Source organism: Nannospalax galili, unplaced genomic scaffold, assembly GCF_000622305.1.
Source record: "Nannospalax galili isolate Female #2095 unplaced genomic scaffold, S.galili_v1.0 scaffold1331, whole genome shotgun sequence".
Classification (NCBI taxonomy): domain Eukaryota; kingdom Metazoa; phylum Chordata; class Mammalia; order Rodentia; family Spalacidae; genus Nannospalax; species Nannospalax galili.
Genome location: NW_008330679.1, coordinates 1,044,523 through 1,066,470, shown reverse-complemented (window position 1 = coordinate 1,066,470; position 21,948 = coordinate 1,044,523). Strand labels below are relative to the sequence as shown.

At 44.0% G+C, this 21,948-nt stretch overlaps 1 protein-coding gene across 2 annotated transcripts in view; it reads left to right on the top strand.

Moving 5' to 3' along the window:
• Positions 1-21,948, top strand: part of Xdh (xanthine dehydrogenase) — a 65,030-nt gene that overhangs the window by 19,804 nt on the left and 23,278 nt on the right. Inside the window, exons 7-17 of one of the 2 annotated variants that reach the window (XM_008850982.3) lie at positions 5,007-5,075; positions 5,381-5,467; positions 6,608-6,749; positions 9,825-9,917; positions 10,477-10,628; positions 11,814-11,907; positions 14,541-14,650; positions 16,558-16,742; positions 18,659-18,833; positions 19,418-19,501; positions 21,222-21,391. In XM_008850982.3, the coding sequence (XP_008849204.1) occupies positions 5,007-5,075; positions 5,381-5,467; positions 6,608-6,749; positions 9,825-9,917; positions 10,477-10,628; positions 11,814-11,907; positions 14,541-14,650; positions 16,558-16,742; positions 18,659-18,833; positions 19,418-19,501; positions 21,222-21,391 (1,361 nt within the window). The remainder of the gene's footprint in view (positions 1-5,006; positions 5,076-5,380; positions 5,468-6,607; positions 6,750-9,824; positions 9,918-10,476; positions 10,629-11,813; positions 11,908-14,540; positions 14,651-16,557; positions 16,743-18,658; positions 18,834-19,417; positions 19,502-21,221; positions 21,392-21,948) is intronic. The other variant, XM_029555025.1, reaches the window with a different exon arrangement.

The following is a 21,948-nucleotide window of genomic DNA, read 5'->3' as shown; positions in this document are numbered from 1 at the left end:
CACACAGCGTCTGCTCTGGGATCACAGTGAAATGAAACTGGAAATCAACCACAGAAAGATAGATGGAAAATTCCAAAACGTTTTCTGTGAGATTAAACAACACACTTCCAAACAACACATGGGGCAAAGAAGAAATCCCAAAATAAATTTACTGAATGAAATTGAAAATGCATTTTATCAAATTGCTTAGAGGGAAGTTTTTAGTAGGGCATGTAAATATGAGGCGAGAAGAAAGTTCTAAAAATCAATAATGTAGGCTTCTACCTTAGGAAAATGAAAAAAAGCAAATTAAATCTAAAAAAATCAGAAGAAAATAAATAATATTTAGAGCAGAAAACTGATGAAATTTAAGCCAGGAATTCCATAGAGAAAAAAATCAACAAAACAAAATTTAGTTTTTGTAAAAGAATCTTGAGTGAGGCTGTCTAAAGGGAAAAAAGATAAAAATTACTAAAATCAAGAGGAAAGACAAGGGTAGTAACTGTGGATATCATAAACATTAAAGGGACAATAAAGGAGTCTTCTGAAGATCTCTAGACCATTCCTGTCATGGGTGCTTCCCAGAAAGCAGGATCAAGTATAATTTCTTGGTTCAGGATCTGGAGCTTCAGAAAAGGAATATTTCAAATCAGAGAGAATTTACATACAATATTTTGAAGCCTTTGGCCCTCAAGGACCTGATATCATGACCTCAGTTTCAACACAATTGCTCAGTCCCTATTTCACGGCTTTTGGTTCTGCTTGTTAAAGCAATAGAAGATGGAGATACAACTGCTTTCATTAGGTGTGGTTCTGGGCATTACAGGCATTTGCACTTGCTTGGGGGGCATAGGCACTAAACAAAAATGATCAAATGTATCAGGCTGGAGAGATGACTCAGCAGTGAAGAATATGTACTGCTCTTCCAGAGGCCCCAATTTCAGCTAACAACTTGTCCTAGTTTGTTTCTTCATTGCTGTGACAAAACACTCTGACCAGTACCAACTTGGGGAGGAAAGGGTTTATTTGTCTTACATCTCCCAGGTCACACGCAGTTCATCAGGGAGCCCAAGGTAGGAACTCAGGGCAGGAACCTGGAGGCAGGAGCTGGAACACAGGCCATGGAGGAATGCTGCTTACAGGCTTGCTCCCCTGGCCCCTGCTCAGCCTGCTTTCTAATGCAACACAGACCCACCTGCCCAGGGGTGGCACCACCCACAGTGAACTGGGCCCTCCCACATCACTCATCAAGAAGATGCCCCTCAGACATGGCCACAGGCCAGTGCAATAGAGGAAATTTCCCGATTGAGGCTCCCTCAACCCAGGCCAGGTCACAGTTCATCAGGGAGCCCAAGGTAGGAACTCAGGGCAGGAACCTGGAGGCAGGAGCTGGAGCACAGGCCATGGAGGAACGCAGCTTACTGGCTTGCTCCCCTGGCCCTGCTCAGCCTCCTGCTTTCTTATGCAACACAGGCCCACCTGCCTAGGGGTGGCACCACCCACAGTGGGCTGGGCCCTCCCACATTACTCATCAAGAAGATGCCCTCAGACATTGGCCACAGGCCAGTCCAATAGAGGCAATTCCCCAATTGAGGCTCCCTCAACCCAGGTGTGTCAAGTTGACACTAAAGCTATCCAGCACACAACTGTTTGTAACTCCAGTTCCAGGGAATCTGGCAGCCTCTTCTCTCCTCTGCAGGCATTGTGCGACATGGGTGCACTTACCCACATGCAGGCAATGTACGCATACACACAAAATAAAAATAATAAAATATTTATAAAAATAGATTGATCTATTTGTCTTTGCAGTTCTATAAGTTTAATTTTATTCAGTTTAAAACTTTTTAAAATTTATCTTGGGAATTCCCTTTCTGATGCCCTGTTGTTAGCATACACCTTGAGAATTTTTAGGTCTTCTTGATGTGATTGTTACACCCAGGAACTCACTTATGGCTTCAAACTTGCAGCAATCCTCCCAAGCACTGACATTGCAGACATGAGTCACCATGCTCTGCTCCTCTGTTTTACTTTTGAAGAATGGTTTCATAGAGTCCAGAGTTCTAAGTTGATAAGATTTTTTTTCCCTGAATGTTTATTATTTCACTCCATTCTCTTCTTGCTTTACATGGATTCCGAGAGTCCAATTATTCTTATCCATGCTTCCCTGAAGACAAGGTGTGATGTCATCTAGATTCTTTATAAGAGTTGTTTCTTTAAATCTTGTTTTCTGAAGTCTGAATATATCTTGGAATGAGTGTTTTGATGGAGGGATGTTGTTGGTGGTTTGATTTGGTTCTAAGTGCTTTCGTTTTGTTCCATTAGTCTTTTTGGACATTCATATACAAAATAATGGATCTAGACACAGATTTTAATCCTTATTGGGAGTTCATTTAAATTAGATCATAAACATAAATATAAAATGAAAAATTGCAAACCTTCTTTAAGATAACATAGGATAAAAACCAGATTACCTTGAGTATAGCAATGAGTTTTAAATTATGGCATCAAAGATGAGAAATCACAATTAATCACTTCATTAAAATTAAAAACTTTTACTTTGTAAATGATAAAGCCAAAAGAAGGAGAAGACAGGCTACAGACTGGAAAAATACACAAGAAAGACATATTTTGTGAAAGATTTTTTCCAAAATACAAAGAATCTTAAAACTCAACATTCAGAAAATTAACAAATCAATTATGAATGGGAAAATGTCAGAACAGATCCATTATTTTCTATGCTAACTTAAGAAGTTAATGAAAAAAAAATGGGCAGAAGATCTGAACAGTCACCTCGACTATGTGGATGGCAAGAAAGAATATGAAGAGTTCAGTATCATATATCATTTGGAAGTTGAGAATTAAAACAGCAATGAGCTACCACTGCACGCCCACTGAAATGACCGATTCAAAAACATCACCAAATGTTGAGAAGGATGTGAAGCAACAGGAATGCTCCTTCGCTGTTGGTGGCAATACAAAATGCACAGCTGCTTTGGAAGAGTTTGGCAGTGTCTTGCAAAACTATGCATATTTTATTGTATTATCCAACAGTTGCCTTCCCTGATATTATTGAAGGGTGTTGAAGACTTATGGCCACACAAAATCCCATACAGCATTGCTTATATCCTCTCTATTCATAATTGTCAAAATTTAGAAGCAACAGAGATGTCCTTCATTAAATGAATAGACAAAAGTGCTGCGGGATGTGCAGACAAGGGAGTAGTATCCAGGGGTAGGAAGAAATAAAGAAAAGGCATGGAGATGACTTAGCCATTAAAGTACTTGCTATGAAAGCATGAGGACCTGAGTTTGATCCTAAGATCCAGTGATGGGGAGGCAGAGATAGACAAATCTCTAGGGTTCACTGACCAGCCAGCCTAGCCTAGTTGGTGAGTACCTGGGTAAGTGAGAGATCCAGTCTCTAAAAAAGAAGGAGAAGGCACCTGAGGAATAGTATCTGAGGATGACCTCTGGCCTCTACATACACACACACACACACACACACACACACACACACACACACACACGCAAAATTAAAAAGGCATAAGCCTTAGCTTAATAAAGCCAAGAATTTGGGAGCATGTAGACAGAATAGTCAGCCTTTCTCAACCCAAGTAGACTTTGAGGCCAATGACTCACTATTCCATATCACAATAATTTATGACTTAAACATACCAATGAGTTACCAAGGAAAAAGATCTAAGTGATAAAGTATTGGCATTTTAATTGTCTGGGAAAATGTACTTGTGTAATGTATGTCCTTCCTCAGGAAGGCCAGGGGAGCAAGGCTGATGTTTTTCTATATGCAAATCCCTCTCACTTCCTCTACATCTGAGAATGCAACTTCATCACTCCTCCAAGAGGAAAGATGCAGGAGTCTCTCTTCCCGCCTAAGTATAGAGAAGAGCCAAGTGGCATTGGGGTCATCTAGAATAGACAGAGCAGGTCTGGCATGCAGTGGCAGAGTTGGGATGCAGCAAGGGCTCTGTGTACAGAACTGCATGTTCAGATGGTTGAGACCAGCAAAGGTCTCTCTTGGCAGTGCTTACACATTCTCAAAGGCCACACCTTCAGCCTCCATGGTTTGCTGTGAGCTTTGACAGGAAAAGATAAAGGGCTGTGACATCTCTTTTGAGAAATGCCAGCATGGAAAGGTACCTCCCCTGACTCCTATGCAGAAGGACTGCCCCTGCTACCATAGAACAGTGCCTATGAGTTTTCCCCAGTTTTGTGCCTTGGTGTAGCATCATGATTTTGGAATGTCTCCTGAGCCCCAAACTGTAATTCTTGCTTTCTTGGGTTGAATCTGCCAGGTGAACACACACTTTCCCCACCATGTAAGACCTCAGTTGTGGGAGGCAGTGATTCTATACTTGTCACTGGCATCCTGAGAGATCTTAAGCAAGCACTTCTCCATAGGTGACAGGAGATCTGACCCATACCCTTTCTCCAGAATAAGGTCACAGTAAAGAGTGGAGGGTGTTTAGCTTTGTGTGGGAAAGTGCCTAGTAAGTAGTGGAGGCTACATTGGCTGGATGCAACTCTGGGACCACCACTGATCTTGGACATCCTTGGCAGGGTTCCATGGAGACTCCAGAGACCCCTAACCAAGTCTCATAAACATCGGCTAGCCTAGTAGTGCCTCTGTGTCCAGAGAAGTGCTGAGACTTTCTCTCCTAGGGCCGTCCTAAGAAAGCAATACCGAAGAAGGAAAATAAATTTAAATATACGTTTTGATAAAGTAGAGCCTAACTTTCATGGAGAAATTTTCTTGATTAAAATTTTCCTTTGTTCCTAAGAGATATTAATACACATCATTCCTAAATTATTTAATCCATGTTAGTGATACAAGAGAGAATGTAGCAGACACCTCAACTTCATACCATTGGACTGGGGCAGTGCTCCTCCTGTTGATATAAACGGTGAGAGGTACTAGAGTTGGTTTTAGTAGGTATGAATAATTGAAGTTCCTTAGATTCTGCAAAAACTCTGAAAATATCCTTGTGTGATACTTTCCATCTTTCCAGGATGGTGGATGCTGTGGAGGAAATGGAAACAACCCTAACTGCTGCATGAACCAGAAGAAAGACCAAACGGTAAGCTGGTCTTCCTATGCTGGAAGCCTAGGGGGACAGTCTCTGACCTGGCCAAATCACTACGTTCTTTCTGTATCCCTGGCTGAGTGTTCCCTGGAAGAGGGAACATTGATGAGAGGTAGTGACATCCAGATGATGAGGATGGCAGAGGTGCTCATTAGCTTTGGGTCCTCTGGCAGGGCCTCCTTGATTTGTGATCCCAAGAGCTGCCTGTTCTCCATATGGAAATGAGCTCACCTGGAGGTCAGTCCTCTTGAGCATCTAAAAGCAAGTGCTGGGCCACCTACTGTTCTCTCTCCCTGTAGGTCACACTCTCACCGTCTTTATTCAAACCAGAGGACTTCACACCCTTGGATCCTACCCAGGAACCCATCTTTCCCCCAGAGTTGCTGGTAAGTGATCCTGGGGAGGAGTCCAGCCAAGTATCTGTGTTGTGAGCTCCAGAGACCTGCTTTGTTTATGTGCTCACAGAGAACATTGTACCTTCTTGTCCTTAGGCTTCAGTTTAAATTCTCCTGTTTTTGACATCCATAGGAGGCGAAGCCCTCTATTCCATGCTCCCTGACACCCAGTGCTTCTCCTTACATGGGTCATACAATTATAGATTTGGTGTCCATGTTTCTTGATGTACTATAAGCCCCACCAGAACAGAGCCTTGGTCTCTGTGGCACACTGTGCATCAACAGCAGGTGTTCTGTATCTATTTATTGACCTCCTGGTTATATCTGTGTGTAAGCCTATCAAAATCCTTTTAGGGTTTTCCTCTCTAAAAGCAGTCTGTTTATTTAAAGCAGTCGTAAAACAAAGCTGTATTCAAAGGACGTGAACCTGACTTGCAGTTCTGTCTTACATACACTCTCAAACCTACTTTCTTGCTTTCACTGACGTTTATGGCAAGGAAAGAACTGAGCCTCTTCCAGAGTTTCTGAGGTACACACTTCTCAGAGATATAAGCTCCTGAGGCTGTCCAAACGTTCAGGCAAGAGAACAACTTTGCAGCAGGCTACTGGCATATCCTTCTCTGGACTATAAAACCTTGAAAACACCATCAGTTTGATTTTGGGGGTTTCTTTCTCAACCAATGTCACCCCACGTCTGCTAGATTCAGTTGTCTTTTGCATGCTTTTTGGACACCCATCTTCCTGACCTCTGTCCCTTCACTCCTTGTGCATTCCTCCTGGAGACAATATGAGATGCTGCCAAGAACCTGGGCTTTCTGGCTTGGGCCTGCTCACGGCAGGTGACTTTTAGCAGGTGCCATGACCTCTTTAATTTTCAGGTTGCTCCTGTAAACGTGAGGCTGAGTGCCTCCTTCACCAAGCTCTTCTCAAGAATGAGTGCTATGATGAACTAAATAGGACCAGCAGAGCACCTTATTGCATGTAGTCCCCTCTTGCTCCCCCTTGGTCGCATAGATCTTCCTTCTGAATTCAGTATTAGAAAAATCAATACAGAAGTTGACTCTCATTGCAGATTCCTCAGGAAATAGTGGTAGGAAAGAGATAGTACAGTAAACTAACTGCATTTCCCAGAGGCTGAAAGACACTCCTCAGAAGCAGCTGCGTTTTGAAGGGGAGCGTGTGACCTGGATCCAGGCTTCAACCCTGAGAGAGCTACTGGACCTCAAAGCTCAGCACCCTGATGCCAAGCTGGTGGTGGGAAACACAGAGATCGGTAAGGCTGGGTGGGAGCCTTGGAGTGTCGCTGGGCTCTTTCTGCCAGTCTTCTCCCTCTTGCTGAGCTTCCCCTCTGCTCTCTACCTCTTCCCTCACTGGATGCTCAGGGAACTCACCGAGAAGCTCAGGACACTTGGACTCCTGCCAAGACCTTGGTTTTGGAGTCACCCAGGCCTGAATCAGCCCTTTTTCTTTGTGTCCTCAAGAAGAGTTTCTTTTCTTCCCATTCTGTATTTGGGAGTAATGTAATTTCTTAAACGATGACTTTGAATATCAGGTGGGATCCTCACACACTTGGTGATTTTCTTCATGAACATCCAGAGTGCCAATTGTGAACCCAGGACTCTGGGAAGGGCTTGGGACATAAAGAACCAGTGGATAGAACTTCTTCCCTCACAGCTCTCTTAGTATAAAAGGAGAGAGAAAATACTGATCAAGGGGCTGGAGAGACAGCTCAGCAGTTAAGAGCACTGACTGCTCTTGCAGAGGACCCAGGTTCGATTCCAAGCACCCACATGGCGGCTATGAACCGTCCTTAACTCCAGTTCCAGGGGAATCCGAAGCCCTTTTCTGACCTCTGTGGCATTGCATGATGTGGGTGCACTCACATACATGCAGGCAATACACTCATACACATAAAATAGAAATAATAAATAAAATATTTAAAAAATACTGACCAAGTGTTCAGGCCAGTGTCTGATTGATGTTAGAGGTCTATAAATGTCACTCTGTGTGTATGTGTATGTATGTATGTATATGTATGTGTGGTATATGCACATGTCCATGTATGGAGACTGAAGGAAGATGTGGAGTGCCCTTCTCTATCACTCACCACCTTATTCTAAAACAGGATCTCCCACTGAACCTGGAGCTAAAATGGTAGCAGCACACCTCCTATAGCACTAGGGTTATATATAGGTGTGTGTGTGTGTGTGTGTGTGTGTGTGTGTGTGTGTGTCCACACCTGACTTTTTATATGGGTATTGGGCATTTGAACTCAGGTCCTCATACTTACACATCAAGTGCTCTTACTTGTTTATCTGTCTCCCCAGGCCCTATAAATGTCACAGTTGGCTTTTTTCCCCTTTTCTTCTAGGATAATGTGATAGGGCAAAGGAGCAATGTTCAAGTTTCACCGTTTGTGTTGCCTGGAGCACGCCCCCATCTGGGTATGAGGTTCACATTGGCTGAACAGGCCAGGGAGGTCAAGGCGGTATACTCAGTCCTGGTGCTCCACGAGACAGACAACAGTGGCAGAGGGTCTAGGTCCTTAACTGTTATCTACGCCCTTCTAAACCTAGGTTGCCTTGATGTTCATTCTGCTGCATCCCAAGCCTAGTGAGGATCCAAAGAGAAGGTCCTAGCATAGCAAAGTTGTCACAGAAGATCTCTGTCCAGTGTGTGTGTTGAGAAGTTGGTTGGCAGAGCATGCTTGAAACATGAAGGCCACTGCTGGGAGTCTGGCTTTGGTTCCTGAAGGAACTGTAGTTCCTAGATTCTTGTTCGATCCTCAGCCCAGAGAAGAGAGCCTGGCTTCATTCAGTGATGGAGCATAGTACTGTGTCTGTTTTCAGACTCATGGATATGGTGCAGAGTCCCCAGCTTCAGTTTTGTGACACTGGGGTTAGGGTGTGAGACATGTCTCAGTGATGATTGTGAAGATGGGGTTCAGCAGCACTCATGGCAGCTGGTGCTCTTGTTGCCCATGTAGTTGGGGTCCTCAGGTCTTTTTCTTTATAGCCACAGTCCTAGTGTCTAGGGGTAGCATGATTAAGGAGGCTGAAGAGTCTTTGGAGGATCCTGGATGTGTTCCTTGCCATGAATCGAATGGTGTTCTGGGTTCTAAGATGATTTTATAAACTCCACTATTGGAATTAATAATTTCTAAGACTACTCCATCTGCTCTAGTCCCTTCTCCTCATATACATGCGCTGCAAAGTAAACACCCATAACCACTGCAGGGTGTGTTGGGGGGAATGAGTGTAGAGAAAGCCTTACTAAGGTGGAACTTGCTGCCTCAGTCTGAATTCTTTCTTGGGAGTGGACACCTCAAAGCTGGGTCTCCCTTTGGGAATCCTCTGTTTCAACTCTTCCCACCAGAAACCCTACTGGCAGGACTGGGAGAGGTACTGCTTTAACTGGGAACAGAGGTGCACTATTAGTAGCAGCTTCTAACTTGATTAGTTGGGAGGCAGAAGACACATGACCCTGTAAAGTCATGCACCTTGAGGAACTCAGAGACTGGAGACTGGAAGACAAATTAGAAGTTTTGCATCTCATTTTCTTTCTGCTTTAATTTTGGGATTTTACTCTTTTATCATTATACCTCAACACTAGCAATAACTCCAGGACTGAAACATGCTTGTTTAGCTGTGTGATTTGAGTAAAAAAATTGAGGTCATTGAGATAGCTCAGCAGGTAAAAAGCAATTGCTGCATCAGCCTGATGGCCTGAGTTCTATCCCTGTGACTCATGGTGGAAGAAGAGAACTGACTCCTGAAAGTTGTTCTCTGACCTCTACACACACATCATGACGTGCACATGACCATGTATCTGTGAGCTCATGTGTGCACATGCACACATACATACACATAAATAATAAAAATTTAAAATGTTATTGTTCTATTGTTAAATGTCACTTATTGTTAAATGTTTTTTCAAAGTTGGACATTTTTGCATCTGTAAGCAGAAACACACTCCCTCATGGGGCTTTTGGAGTAGTAAATGAATTAAAATACGTAAAGGGATTAGAAGAATTTTGTCCATTCCTTAATATCCTATGGTTTCTAATGTTATCACATGTGTACACATGCATTACAGTGACTGTGAACTCATTTCTTTAAAGCACTTTATGAGAGAGAGAGAGAGACAGAGAGAGAGAGAGAGACAGACAGACAGAGAGAGAGAGAGAGAGAGAGAGAGAGAGAGAGAGAGAGAGAGATGTTTTGGATGATCTAACCGAAGTCTTCATCTGGTCTGTTTCCTAATCCTGAGCGCCCTCCTGGTGCCTGACACCGTGCATCCGGTAGGGAAACTGCTAAGCTCTCTAACTCAGGCTTCTCATTTCCCTAAGGCATTGAGATGAAGTTTAAGAACAAGCTGTTTCCTCTGATCATCTGCCCAGCCTGGATCCCTGAGTTGAATTCAGTGGAGCATGGACCTGAGGGTAAAAGATATGTGCAGCCTGTTGAAGGCTATGATACTGGAGTGAATGGAAGTGTGCCAGCAGCCTGCCTTTGACATTGACTGCTACTTGCTTCCCATGGATCCCACTGGGTAGAGGGGAAGGGGTGACCTGGGAAGAAAGCAGTCCTCATTGCCTTTCCCTGACTGCGCATACATGATTGACAACCAGTAAGAGGCTGTAGGAGTCTCAGTAGTTGTGGGTTCTGATGACAGATTGGAATAGCTTGAGAGATGGAGATGGATGGTGATTGGCTTCTTGTTAAAAAAAAAGCCAGGTCTTCACCTCCAAGATCTTGATTTTATTGAGTAGAGAACTACTGGTTCATAGCAAAGAGCATTGGCTATAGAATACAGAGGTATGGGCATGAGTCCTGGCTTGAGTGACATACATTGTTACATAACTTCTCTGGGCCTTAATGTGCTCATCCCTTTAAAGATGGGAACCCTAGGTTAGCCTGCCTGGAGTTTCACAGGAACTGTATATGAAAGGTCTTTCCCAACCATAGAGGGGCAACTGTTATTCCCACGTCTATTCCTAGGAATTTCCTTTGGAGCAGCTTGTCCACTGAGTTCTGTGGAAAAGGTCCTGGTGGATGCAGTTGATGAGCTTCCAGTTCAAAAAACAGAGGTATTCCGAGGTGTCTTGGAGCAGCTGCGCTGGTTTGCTGGCAAGCAGGTCAAGTCCGTGGCGGTGAGTCCCTTGGTCAGAGGCAGAGCGGAGACCTTTGGCCAGAAAGCAGATGTCTCAGGCTATAGACTCTCACTTGCTTCAGTCTGGTAGGCTCCAAACTTTAGAGTTCAGACTTATCTGGGGTGCTTGTTAAAATGCACATTCTGGACCCTGCCTGCAGAGATTTGGGGATGGAGCCCACACTTCAACAAGCCCCTGGGTGCTTCTAATGAAGGCCACTCAGTCTACTCTCAGGGTTGGGGAAACACAGCTTCCTACCGCTCTCTTTTTCAGTGTGGCTCAGGATATTAGAAGTGAATGAGAGCTATATTAGAGAGAAGCCAGAAGGGGATGCAGGGGTCAGGGGAAGATCCCTCCAGGGTTTGGGAGAGAACAAGAAGCAGAGCCACCCCCTGAGAGGAAGAAGGTGCCCATTTTGCTGACCATCCATCCTGTTAGCCTTCAGCCTAGCCCTGAAATTTCCAGTTTGCAGATAGTAGCGTTTACATATTCTGAACCATTTGGGGTTCACAAGTGTATGGTGTTGGGAAGCAGCCTATTCCCTCCTTTCTATTCTTTTTAAATCGCTTTTAAAATTGAAACAGGACAGAACAGCACACGTCCATTCCCCCTACCGTGCCCAAGCACCCACCACTTCTGGTTGTAAATGAGGAAACACAAACTCAGAAAGCTCCATTGTGTTCCCCATTTCAGCTAAATCTACTTCTGGGAAGGCTTTGTTCTCAGTTCACACTGGTTTTACTCCTTGGTTCCAGTAACAAGAACCCTCTATCTGATTGCTGGTCCCCCGCCCCTTTTTTTGATCAAATTTCCAGGAAGCTCAGATTTGGATAGAGCCAACCTATTCATCCTTAAGACTTCCTCCTTTTCTTCCTTGATATTTGTCCTTAATTTCATTTTACTAACTCTGCAGCCTGTGTGATACGTCACATCAATCTTTTTGGGAAAAAGTTGGGTGGGGGCAAACAATTTGAAAGCGTTTGCCTCAGTTTACTGACTCATATGTATGTTCCGGAACTGAGACCCAATCTTAAGTGTTTCCTTGAAGGACCATGCCCTACTGTGCTGTGTCTCCTGGGGTCAGGTCCTCAGGTCCCTCCCTCAGCAACTGCCACCTCCTGCCCTGCATGCAGAAGCAACTGCATAAGTTGGAGTAGGTTCTCATTCACTTTTTGCTTTTCCTAGTCCATCGGAGGAAACATCATCACTGCCAGCCCCATCTCTGACCTCAACCCCGTGCTCATGGCCAGTGGAGCCAAGCTGACCCTGGTGTCTAGAGGTGAGCTGCTTGAAGAGGTCCAGAAAGAGTGAGATGGGGGAGGAAAGTCTTACCATATATACCATTTTCTAAAGAAACAAAGCCCCACATTTAGTGACCTAGCTGCCTTAAGGTTTGGATTGGTACAAGTTGCAGGGATGTCCCAGGCTAGGGGATGAGAGAGCTGAACCTTTCTGTTTCTTTTTAAAATTAACTTAAATTTGAGTCAGCATACAAAGTAAAAGGTTTCTTTTTAAAAAACTTTTATTAAATTTTTGAGCAATTCATACACTATATCTTAATCATATTTAGACCACCTCCCCCATATGCTCTCCTCCACAGTCCCCTTAATGAACTTCATGCATTTTGTCATAATATAATGTCCTATCATGGCCTATCATGTCAATTTTGTGTCCCCAAATGTCCCTCGATGTGAGTTCATTCACTAGAGCCTGGTCAACCTATCTAGTGTCACTTCCTAAAAGAAGACTAACACTCCCTCACCTAGCAGTGACCAGTTGTCAATAGCTCCTCAGCTAAGGTTGGGCCTTCTTGCCTATTTCCCCTCTTCTGTGCAGGGATTTTGTCTGTTTGAGTTTTCATGTTCTTGCACATGCTGTCACCATTGAGCAAATTCCCAGAAGCCTGGAAAACTGTTTTCTTATGATCATCCACCACCCGTGGCTCTTAGTGTCTTTCCGCCCCCTCTTCAGCAACACTCCCTGAGTACTAAGTGGGTGAGGTTTAATATAGGAGTCTTATCCAGGGACACACACTCTACAGTCTCTTACTCTACATTTTGGCCAGTTGTGGCTTTCTGTATTCATTACCATCTGTTGCATGAGGTGAGTTAAGAGGTGAATTAATATTCTCTCTAACCCCGTTCCACTGTGTTCCCTGAGCCTTAGGCATAGAGGTTGCATTGTAGACGTGTCAAAGTAACAGGTTTCTTTATGGCATTTTTATACATAATTGGTTTTCTTTGCTTCTCTTCCTTCATCTCCCTATCCCTCCACCTGCCTCCACTGTGCCTTCTATCCCCAGTCAACCATTCCACTTTCATATCCATGTGTTCTACTACTTTCCCCACACACTTCCCTTAAAGCCTCTTTTTCCTGTTTCATGGGTCCCTTTTTAGTTCCCTGGCCTCAATCCAGACTCATTTCTTCAGAGTATTCATGTATAACAATTAAAAGCTAGGCTCTGCATCTGAAAAAGAAGTTGCAGTATTTATTTTCTGAACTTGGATTACTTTTTACTTCATTGAATATAATATTTTTTCAATTCTACACATTTTTGTTTGCAAATTTTAAAATTTTATTTTTCTTTATGGCTGAATAAAATTCCATTTTCTTGGTATGTCATATTTTCATTATCAGTTCATCTGTTGGTAGACATCTAGGTTGACTCCATTTCCTTGAAAGTGTGAAAAGAGCTGCAATAAACATGGATGTGCTGTGTAAGTGTCTCTGTGGTAGATACCTTTGGGTATCTGCCCAGGAGTGGTACAGCTGTGTCATATGGCAGTTCTATTTTTAGTTTTCTGATATTGCTTCCACATTGATTTCCATAGAAGATTCACAGCCTCTGGTTATGCCTCATGTAGGGATGTGCTGGGACCAGAATGTACCTGATCACCACAATGATTATTGGATTATAAGGAACTTATGAGTTATTTGTTAAATAGGGTTATTGTAAAAAATTAAATTATATAAACATACAATGAAGTGAATTATTTTCCAAACAAAGGTAATAATGACTCAGAATTCATCACTTCCTGTTTTACCTCCTTTTACTATTGGTCTTGAGGTTGGTTACATCTACTGTACTGTGTGGTGGAAATGGTCCGTGACGGTGTACTCTTGTACATCTTTGCTTTGTTGTAAAGTCCTCAAGAACATCTTTGGGTCTGAATATGTGCTAGAAGGATTCAGTGTGTGATCACAGTCATGACTATGACTTTTTACAGCAGCAGTATACAAAGCAAAATCAACAAAGGAAAAAAGTACGTGAGAGAAATCCAGAGGACAACAGGCAGAAGTTTCCAGAGCTCTCTCCCAGGGGACTTACACAGTATATAATAATTCTCCCAGCAATGAATTATGACAATGTAGGTGAACTATTGTCTTTCAAGGAAGCTTGCTAGAGACTTAGCACCCAGGATTACTTGGGTGCTGGTTAAACAGGTGGCTCTTCCTGGCATGTACTAGAAGTCCAGACTGCCAAATGGTAGGAATCCTTTCAGAATTCAAGTTTCCAGATGTCAGCCAGCAAGGGCTATCCTTCGCAGCTGTCTTCATAGAGGACAGCCATCAGGGTAGTGGTGCAACTTTTTCTTGCCCTTGTTATAACTTCCAGTTCAGTGATTTTACATTGGTTTCTTAACATTGGCTATGGTGGGAGTATCTACACCACAGGATGACAAACACTGTAGGTTAGGGACTTCTTCCCTTCAAACAGTTATTAGGCATTCACTAGCACATAGGACTTAATGATCTCAGAAGGGGACTTGGCTTCCGTTGTGCCACCTGTTCCTCTGACTGTGGCATCAGCAAGCATAGAGAGGAACTTTTCCTACTGTTGGACTGTCCTCTGCTTTCAGCATGGCCCCAGCCTCTCCCTCATTTGGCTTTCTTCATTCTGTCTGCACACAGGTACAAGGAGAACTGTTCGGACAGACCACAACTTCTTCCCGGACTACAGAAAAACTCTTCTCAGGCCAGAGGAGATACTGTTGTCCATTGAGATCCCCTACAGCAGGGAGGTGAGACATCAGGAGTTGGTCCAGGTTCTGCCCAAATTATGCCACTTCTGGACTCCAGACAAGGAGCACAGAGTCTGCCTCATAATCATATTTAGCATCTCTAAATTTTGACATTGATTCCTTTTCTCTCAACTTTGTCTTCAATGAACTACCCTACTGTTTCTGGATAAAGAGAAGCTGCAGGCTAGAGATGCTATGGGATTCAACAGCTAGATGTGGGATCCAGAGACTTGTCTTACCCTTCTGAGCGCTCATGTCCTCATCTGTAAAGTGGACAGTATTATCCACTCTGAAGACTACAGTCAGGACTGAAAGGGAGGGGTTATCTGGTAGCTATCTGGAAACAGTGGCGCTATCAGCTAGTAGCTAACAACACAGTCCCAAGAACATACCCATTTGTTGGGTATTCCTGCCCTGTGTCAGGGACATGGTTTTCCTCAGACAAAGTGTATAGGCCCTGCGTGTTGAATGGAGAAGCTACTGTGGGCGAGACCCTCACGTGTAGACCTTAGACTTGTAGGGGTGTTGGCTCACTGACCTTGCTCTAGGCTGGCACTGCTGGATTTTGGCTTTCATGAGCAGCTTTTCTGGTCTATTTGGGCAGATGTGGGAACATTTGGCTGTCTTGAGCTTGTGTCTTGGAGTCTTGAGTGGCTTGGCCTGGTCTAGTTCTTTCCTCTCTCAGCAGCCAACAACTGAGGATCCATAATGGACATTTACACAGCGTTTAAAGTGTGTGAGGAGAGTTTGCCCTTGTTGATTTTGACCTTATTAATGAGAATGCTAATTCAATTTGAGCAATTATGCCTCTGAGGTGGCTTCCTAATGATTTTCCAGCTTGTCTTCATAGACTATTTTGAGCAGCAATTCCCAGAATTTTGAATTTCACACATCGCTAGCTTTTATTTTTTTTCAATTGAGTGGAGAGGGGGTAAGATCAGGCTCGTGTGGCCACATTGATATTTTGTCATGTATGGTCCTCAACAAAAGCCACCACTTCACAGAAAAAAAGATGATTTTATGTTCTGAATTAGACTTTTTTTTTTTCAAGAAAGGACATTGTCACCCTGAAACTGACAAGCTGGTAGCACTTAGCTGTTAAGTGTGGCCCTGGGAGTGAGCATCTGGAACCATTGCTTCAGAACAGTACAGGGACTGGGCAAGGTGCTCCAGGCTCTGCCATGTCAAGAGGAGTCTCCACAGCTACTTCAGAGCAAAGGACTTTTGTTGTTAACCAGATTGAGTGGGGCAAGGTGACCATAATCTGGGGAGCAAGCGGACATGGAGGGTGGAAGTCCGATGGTTTTTCCCTAGAAAACAATTCATGCTATCCTTTCCCCTGGCTCAGACTGAGGAGAGAAGCTTGTTCAAGCCCAAGGTAGAAGTTGTCTCATAGTGGGGCATCATCTCACAGATATTCTCAGTCTCTAGAACACTGGTGGAAGGGGCACATTAGAGGTATTTGGAGAGTCGCAGGTGAGGTGGTATCACAACCTGTGCTATATCTACTTGTTCCTGTTGGAGAGGCAAACAGGTCAAGGAACTTGCATTGAAGTCCCTGCAGAGGCCAGAAGGTTCTGATACTGGGCACTAGTGGGTCTCTGGGAGCTGTGTAGAGGCATCTTTCTGTTTCTAGCTGCTTGCTCTGTAGAGACTACCTTGCCCCTGACCCTCAGCTTTCCTGACTAGCAGGGAAGCCCTGACCCTTAGCTTCTGGAAGTGTGATCTGGGATGTCTCCTAAAAATGTGGTTAGTTATATCTTGTCTGAGATCAGCTCCCCACTAACCAGTGTGATCACATCCTTTCCTCTTCTTTTCCTGCCCTTCTAGTCACAGCCCTAATGTTTCAGCCTGGCCATTTGCAATGCTTGCAAAGCAAGGTGAGGAACACCTGTTCTTTTTTTCAGGGTGAGTTTTTCTCAGCCTTCAAGCAGGCCTCACGGAGAGAAGATGACATTGCCAAAGTAACTAGTGGCATGCGAGTCCTATTCAAGCCAGGGACCACCGAGGTACAGGAACTGTCCCTTTGCTATGGAGGAATGGCCGACAGAACCATCTCAGCCCTCAAGACTGCTGCAAAGCAGTTGTCCAAGTAAGAGCTGGCAGCACAAGGAAGCTGCTCCCTGCCACTGTGATGGGATTAGAGTTGGCTGTTGCTGCTGCTTCCCTTAGTACTGATGCTGCTGCTGCTGTTACTGCACCCACTGTTGCTACTACTCTTGCTAACACTACTAGTATTACAACTAATACAATCATGCACAGCATCATAGTATTGGGGTCTATGATGGACTGTAACACAACCACAGTCCTGTAAGAGTAACATGGAGCTGAAAAATTCTCCCTGGTATTTTTTCTCATACCTTTGTGTTTAGACACACAAGCATGATGTATTGTAATTGCCCACTGTATCAGAGCAGTAACATACTGTGAAGGCTTATAGTCTCATAGCAATAGCCTAGCTTTTAAATATGGTTACTACTACTACTGCTATTGTGGCTACAACTTGCCATTGCTATTCTGGTGCCGATTCTGTTACTGCAGTTACTACCGCTGCTCTGACCACAGCTGCTGCCATCCCTACTGTCACCAGTGTTATTCATCCTATCATCACTACTATGACTCCTGTTACTGCTGTGGCTCTGCTGCTATCACTGCTGCTACTGCTGCTGACTCTTCTATTATTAATGCTACCGTTGTTAACACTGCTGCTGGTGCTGCTCCATGAGGTAGTTATAGTAGCATCATTGCTGCTGCCCCCCCTCTTACTACTGCTGTTGTTACCAGCACCATTATGAGTTATGGGTGCTGTTAGTGCTAGTGTTGCTAGTAACAGGATCACTGCTCTTACTGCTGTTACTGTGGCTACCACAGTGCCTCTCAACCTTGCCACCATTGTTAGTATTACAACCAGGAGTGTTGCTGCTGCTCATGGTATTGTTACTATGACTACCATTACCACTGCTGCTATTCTTATTAGTATTACTGCCCCTGCCATTGCTATTAGTAGTCCTAGTATTATTCCTGCTACTGCTGTTACCAGGGCTGCCACATGGCAGCGGTTATGCCAAGTACTGCAGTGGCATTATTCTAGGTAATCCATATAGTGACCATATAGGGTGGATAGAGGTGAACTTGAAATTTGACTCCTTGGCTCCGCCACTGACCAGATGAGTAACAGAAGTTGTTACTTACTCTCTTTATGCCCAAGTTTCTCAGTGGTAAAATGGGTGTGGGACTTCTCCCTACTATAATTAAAATGTTTATTTATTCATATTTTATGTGTATTAATATTTTCCCTGCATGTATGAAACTGGCTTCACAAACAGTTGTTAGTGGCCATGTGGGTGCTGGAACTGAATCCTGGTTCTCTGCAAGAGCAGCATGTGCTCTTAACTACTGAGTCATCGCTCCAGTCCTCTACAATATTTTTTTTTAACTTTTAAAAAATTACTTTTATTTTATGTGTATGAGTATATTGCCTGCATGTATGTAACTGCACCTGTGTCGTGAAATGCACCTGAAGGCCAGAAGAGGACATTGGATCTCCTGGAACTGGAGTTGTAGATGGTTTTCAGCTGCCACATGGGTGCTGGGAACTGAACCGACCCCAGGTCCTTTACAAGAGCAACCAGTGCTCTTGGCTGAGCCATCTCTTCAGCCTCCTACTATAATTTTTAATTAAATGAAAACTAATAATTCAGGCAAAGCACTTAAGACATTGCCTAGCACGTTATAAAGACTCAATAGATTTAATTACTCTCTTTACGAATTAAGAAAATTGTGTGCGCTTTTAAAGATGAGGAGACCAAGGCCCCAGAAGGTTAAATAACTTGCCTATGGTCATGAAGTTCTAAGTTTGTGAGCCAGAGTTTGAACCCAGGCCTGCGTAAGCCAGAGACCTTGGGCGCTGTGCTGGACACCAAATGATGGGCGTGGTGCAAACCTATTACACCCCCCACCCCCCGCTGTGAGTGGGGGTAAGCAAGCCGACACTCTGTTTTCCATCAGGCTCTGGGACGAGAAGCTGCTTCAGAACGTGTGTGCCGGCCTGGCAGAGGAGCTGCTCCTGGCCCCTGACGCCCCGGGTGGCATGGTGGAGTTCCGGCGCACTCTCACCCTCAGCTTCTTCTTCAAGTTCTACCTGACAGTGCTTCAGAAGCTGGGCAAAAGGAACCCTGTAGGTGTGAGTGTGGAGCAGGGCCAGGCAGTCAGCAGCACAATATTAGGGGACTGGGGAGGTTGGTCTTGTCCTCCTTCTCTCAATATCGGAGAACAGAAGAGCAGGGGTTGGGGCAGCCTCGGAACTGTGCCATTACCTCACCGATCAATACATCTACCATCTTGCTATCTGTGGACCTGAATATATCACTTTCTAGGCAAATTTGGGGTCATATGTATAAAGGAATTTATACCCCTCTTGCTTTCACTGTGGTTCTATTGAGCATCTTCTATATCATCAAATACTTTATACAGAATAAAGGAGGGTAAGGATGACTTTCAGGAAGGTTGGGGGTGATATTCCAACATAGAGCAGTGTGGAAGGAGGGAAAGCTTGGAGTGTTAGAGAAAGGACAAAACATTCAGTGTCCAGGTGGAGATGAAGCTGGAGTGGTTGTTAAATACTGAGTTCTAAGAGCTCACGTTTGAATGACACAGATTCAGTGCAGTGATCAAAACTGCAGAATCACCTTGATTACTTGTGGACATTAGGGAGGGACCCAATGATACCACACAGTCACTGCCACCTCTGTTGTCTCACCTCTGTAGATGTGTGGTGAACTGGAGCCCACCTTTGCCAGTGCCACTCTGCTCTTTCAGAAGGACCCTCCAGCCAACGTCCAGCTTTTCCAAGTGAGTACACATGACCTGTCAAATAGTAGTGCCCTTGCAGCCATATTTGATGACTAATGATTGACCATTGGCAAATGACCAACTTGAATGGCATCTGAAATTCCTTATTGTGTGTATAAACACCCAGAGAAGAAGGGAGGTCATATTGTTGTCAATGCAGCTATCTTCCCTTTGATGATCAACGTTTCTCTCTAGGTTTAGACTCTTGTCCCAATCTGTTCTTTAGGGAAAAGCAAAATCCATTTAGTCTTTTCTAGCCCCTCTTTGGTGCTAATGTGTAAATCTAAAAGTCTGTGCATGTGCACGCGCGTGCGCGCACACACACACACACACACACACACACACACACACACACACCGTTCTTTCAGCTACAACTTTTTGAGAAATATTAGGTAAAAAGATGAGCAAATTTTCCTATAAACTTTTCAGATGTTATGGCCATACAGTCACTATTACAATTTCTCAATTCTGTCACTGCAACACAAAAGCAACTTTAGACATATACGTGAATGAAGGGCCTGGGATGCAGCTCAGTTGACAGAGTGCTTGCCTAGAATGTATGAAGCCCTGAGTTCCATCCCTAGGACCTCCTAAAGCAATTGTGGCATGGCATGCCTGTAATCCCAGCACTTGGGAGGTAGAAGCAGGAGGCTCAGGAGTTCAGGGCTATTTGGCTACAACCTGGAGTACAGGAGATTGTCTCTAAACAAAACAAAACATCAAAGGTAATTGAGTGTACTAAATTCCAGTAACTATTTACAAAGCCAAGTAGTGGCCCATATTTGTCTCAAAGGCTGCAGTTTGCTGAAGTCTGTGTTAGTATGTGGTGACCTACAGATGAGCCAAAGTTTTCCTTTTCATAACTGTATAACCTTGTGCAAAGTATTTACCTCCTCTACTTCTTGGGCAAGCCAATTAGACCCATCTGCACATGTGATTAATGATCTACTTGCTTCATAGAATGGTTGAGGATTAAATTGCTTTTGCTGGGGATGCGGCTCAGTGGTAGAGCATTGATCTATCAAGGTTAAGACCTTGGGTTCATCCCTAGGGTTGAAACATAGTTAAATTGCTTAGATAGTTCCTGGCATATAATAAATACTCAGTAAGTATTTGATACTTTATTACTCTGAAAAACAAATAAAATAGAACTTGATTATAAAATTAGTATTCTCAAAACATTTTGGAAAATACAGTAAAGTATAAAGAAGGAACTTTAAAACTCACCCAAAATTCCAACTCTAAGAAACAGTCATATTTTTATTTCTATTTTTCCTGTGCATGTGTGGATTTGTATATGTGATATTTGTAGCATGTATTATGTTTGTGCAGAACTAGCCACTATACATATACTCATATAGAATGTTTTTGTCTTGCTTTTATACTTCATGCAAGCATTCTTCTAGTTTAAATTTTTCAAAGGTATGGTTTTAATGGTTGAATTCTATTTTATTATATAAATGTAGCATAATCCAGTTTCCAGTCAATACATATTTCAGTTCCTTTTCTCCCCTTTGATATATTCACACTATGAGCACCATGGTCAGTGACTTCTTAGGCATCCTTCTGTGTCCATTACCTCTAAAGGCCTTTCAGCCTCATCCATTCCAATCTCTCAGAGTAGCTTTGCCATCTGGCTCTCTCTAGCTTCCAGTGTCCCCTGGGCCTATAGAGGAATAGTCCTCAGCAGCTCAACCTGATGGGTGATCATTTGTTTCAGGAGGTGCCCAAGGATCAGTCTGAGGAGGACATGGTGGGCCGGCCTCTGCCTCACCTGGCTGCTGATATGCAAGCCTCAGGGGAGGCTGTGTACTGTGATGACATCCCTCGCTTTGAGAATGAACTGTCTCTTAGGCTGGTCACCAGCACCCGGGCCCACGCCAAGATCACGTGAGTGCTGCTGCCCAGGGAGCCAGTGAGAAGGCAGAGCTCCCACACTGCCAGGGGCTGCGGATGCAAAGATGAGGGGCTCCTCCAGGACTTCCCAACCTAGAGAGGAGACAGGAAGTCATCTCAAATATACCATCCAGAGAAGGATTCAGGCTCGGGGCACTTGAAGGTCTATTGGTGGGAGAGTGAAAGAGGCTCTAGTCAGAGAGGTAGACAGGAATACCTGGGAACTGAACAGGAGGTTATACTTGACTTGAAGATTCCCAAGTGTGGCTGACAGCTCTTTGTTTATTTGCTTGCTTACTTGTTTGTTTGAGACAGGGTCTCCCTGTAGTCCCAGCTGCCCTGGAACTTACTATGTAGACCAGGCTGGCCTCAGTCTCACAGAGATCTGCCTGTCTTTGCCTCCCAAGTGCTGGGCTTAAAGGGTATACCACCATGCTCGACAGCTGACAGGCTCTTAATAGGGCCAGATTAGACTTGTACTTAGAGATTGTGCTGAACATATGTGCAGAATTTCTGAAGAACTTCAGCTAGCACTGCTGGGAGAGAACATG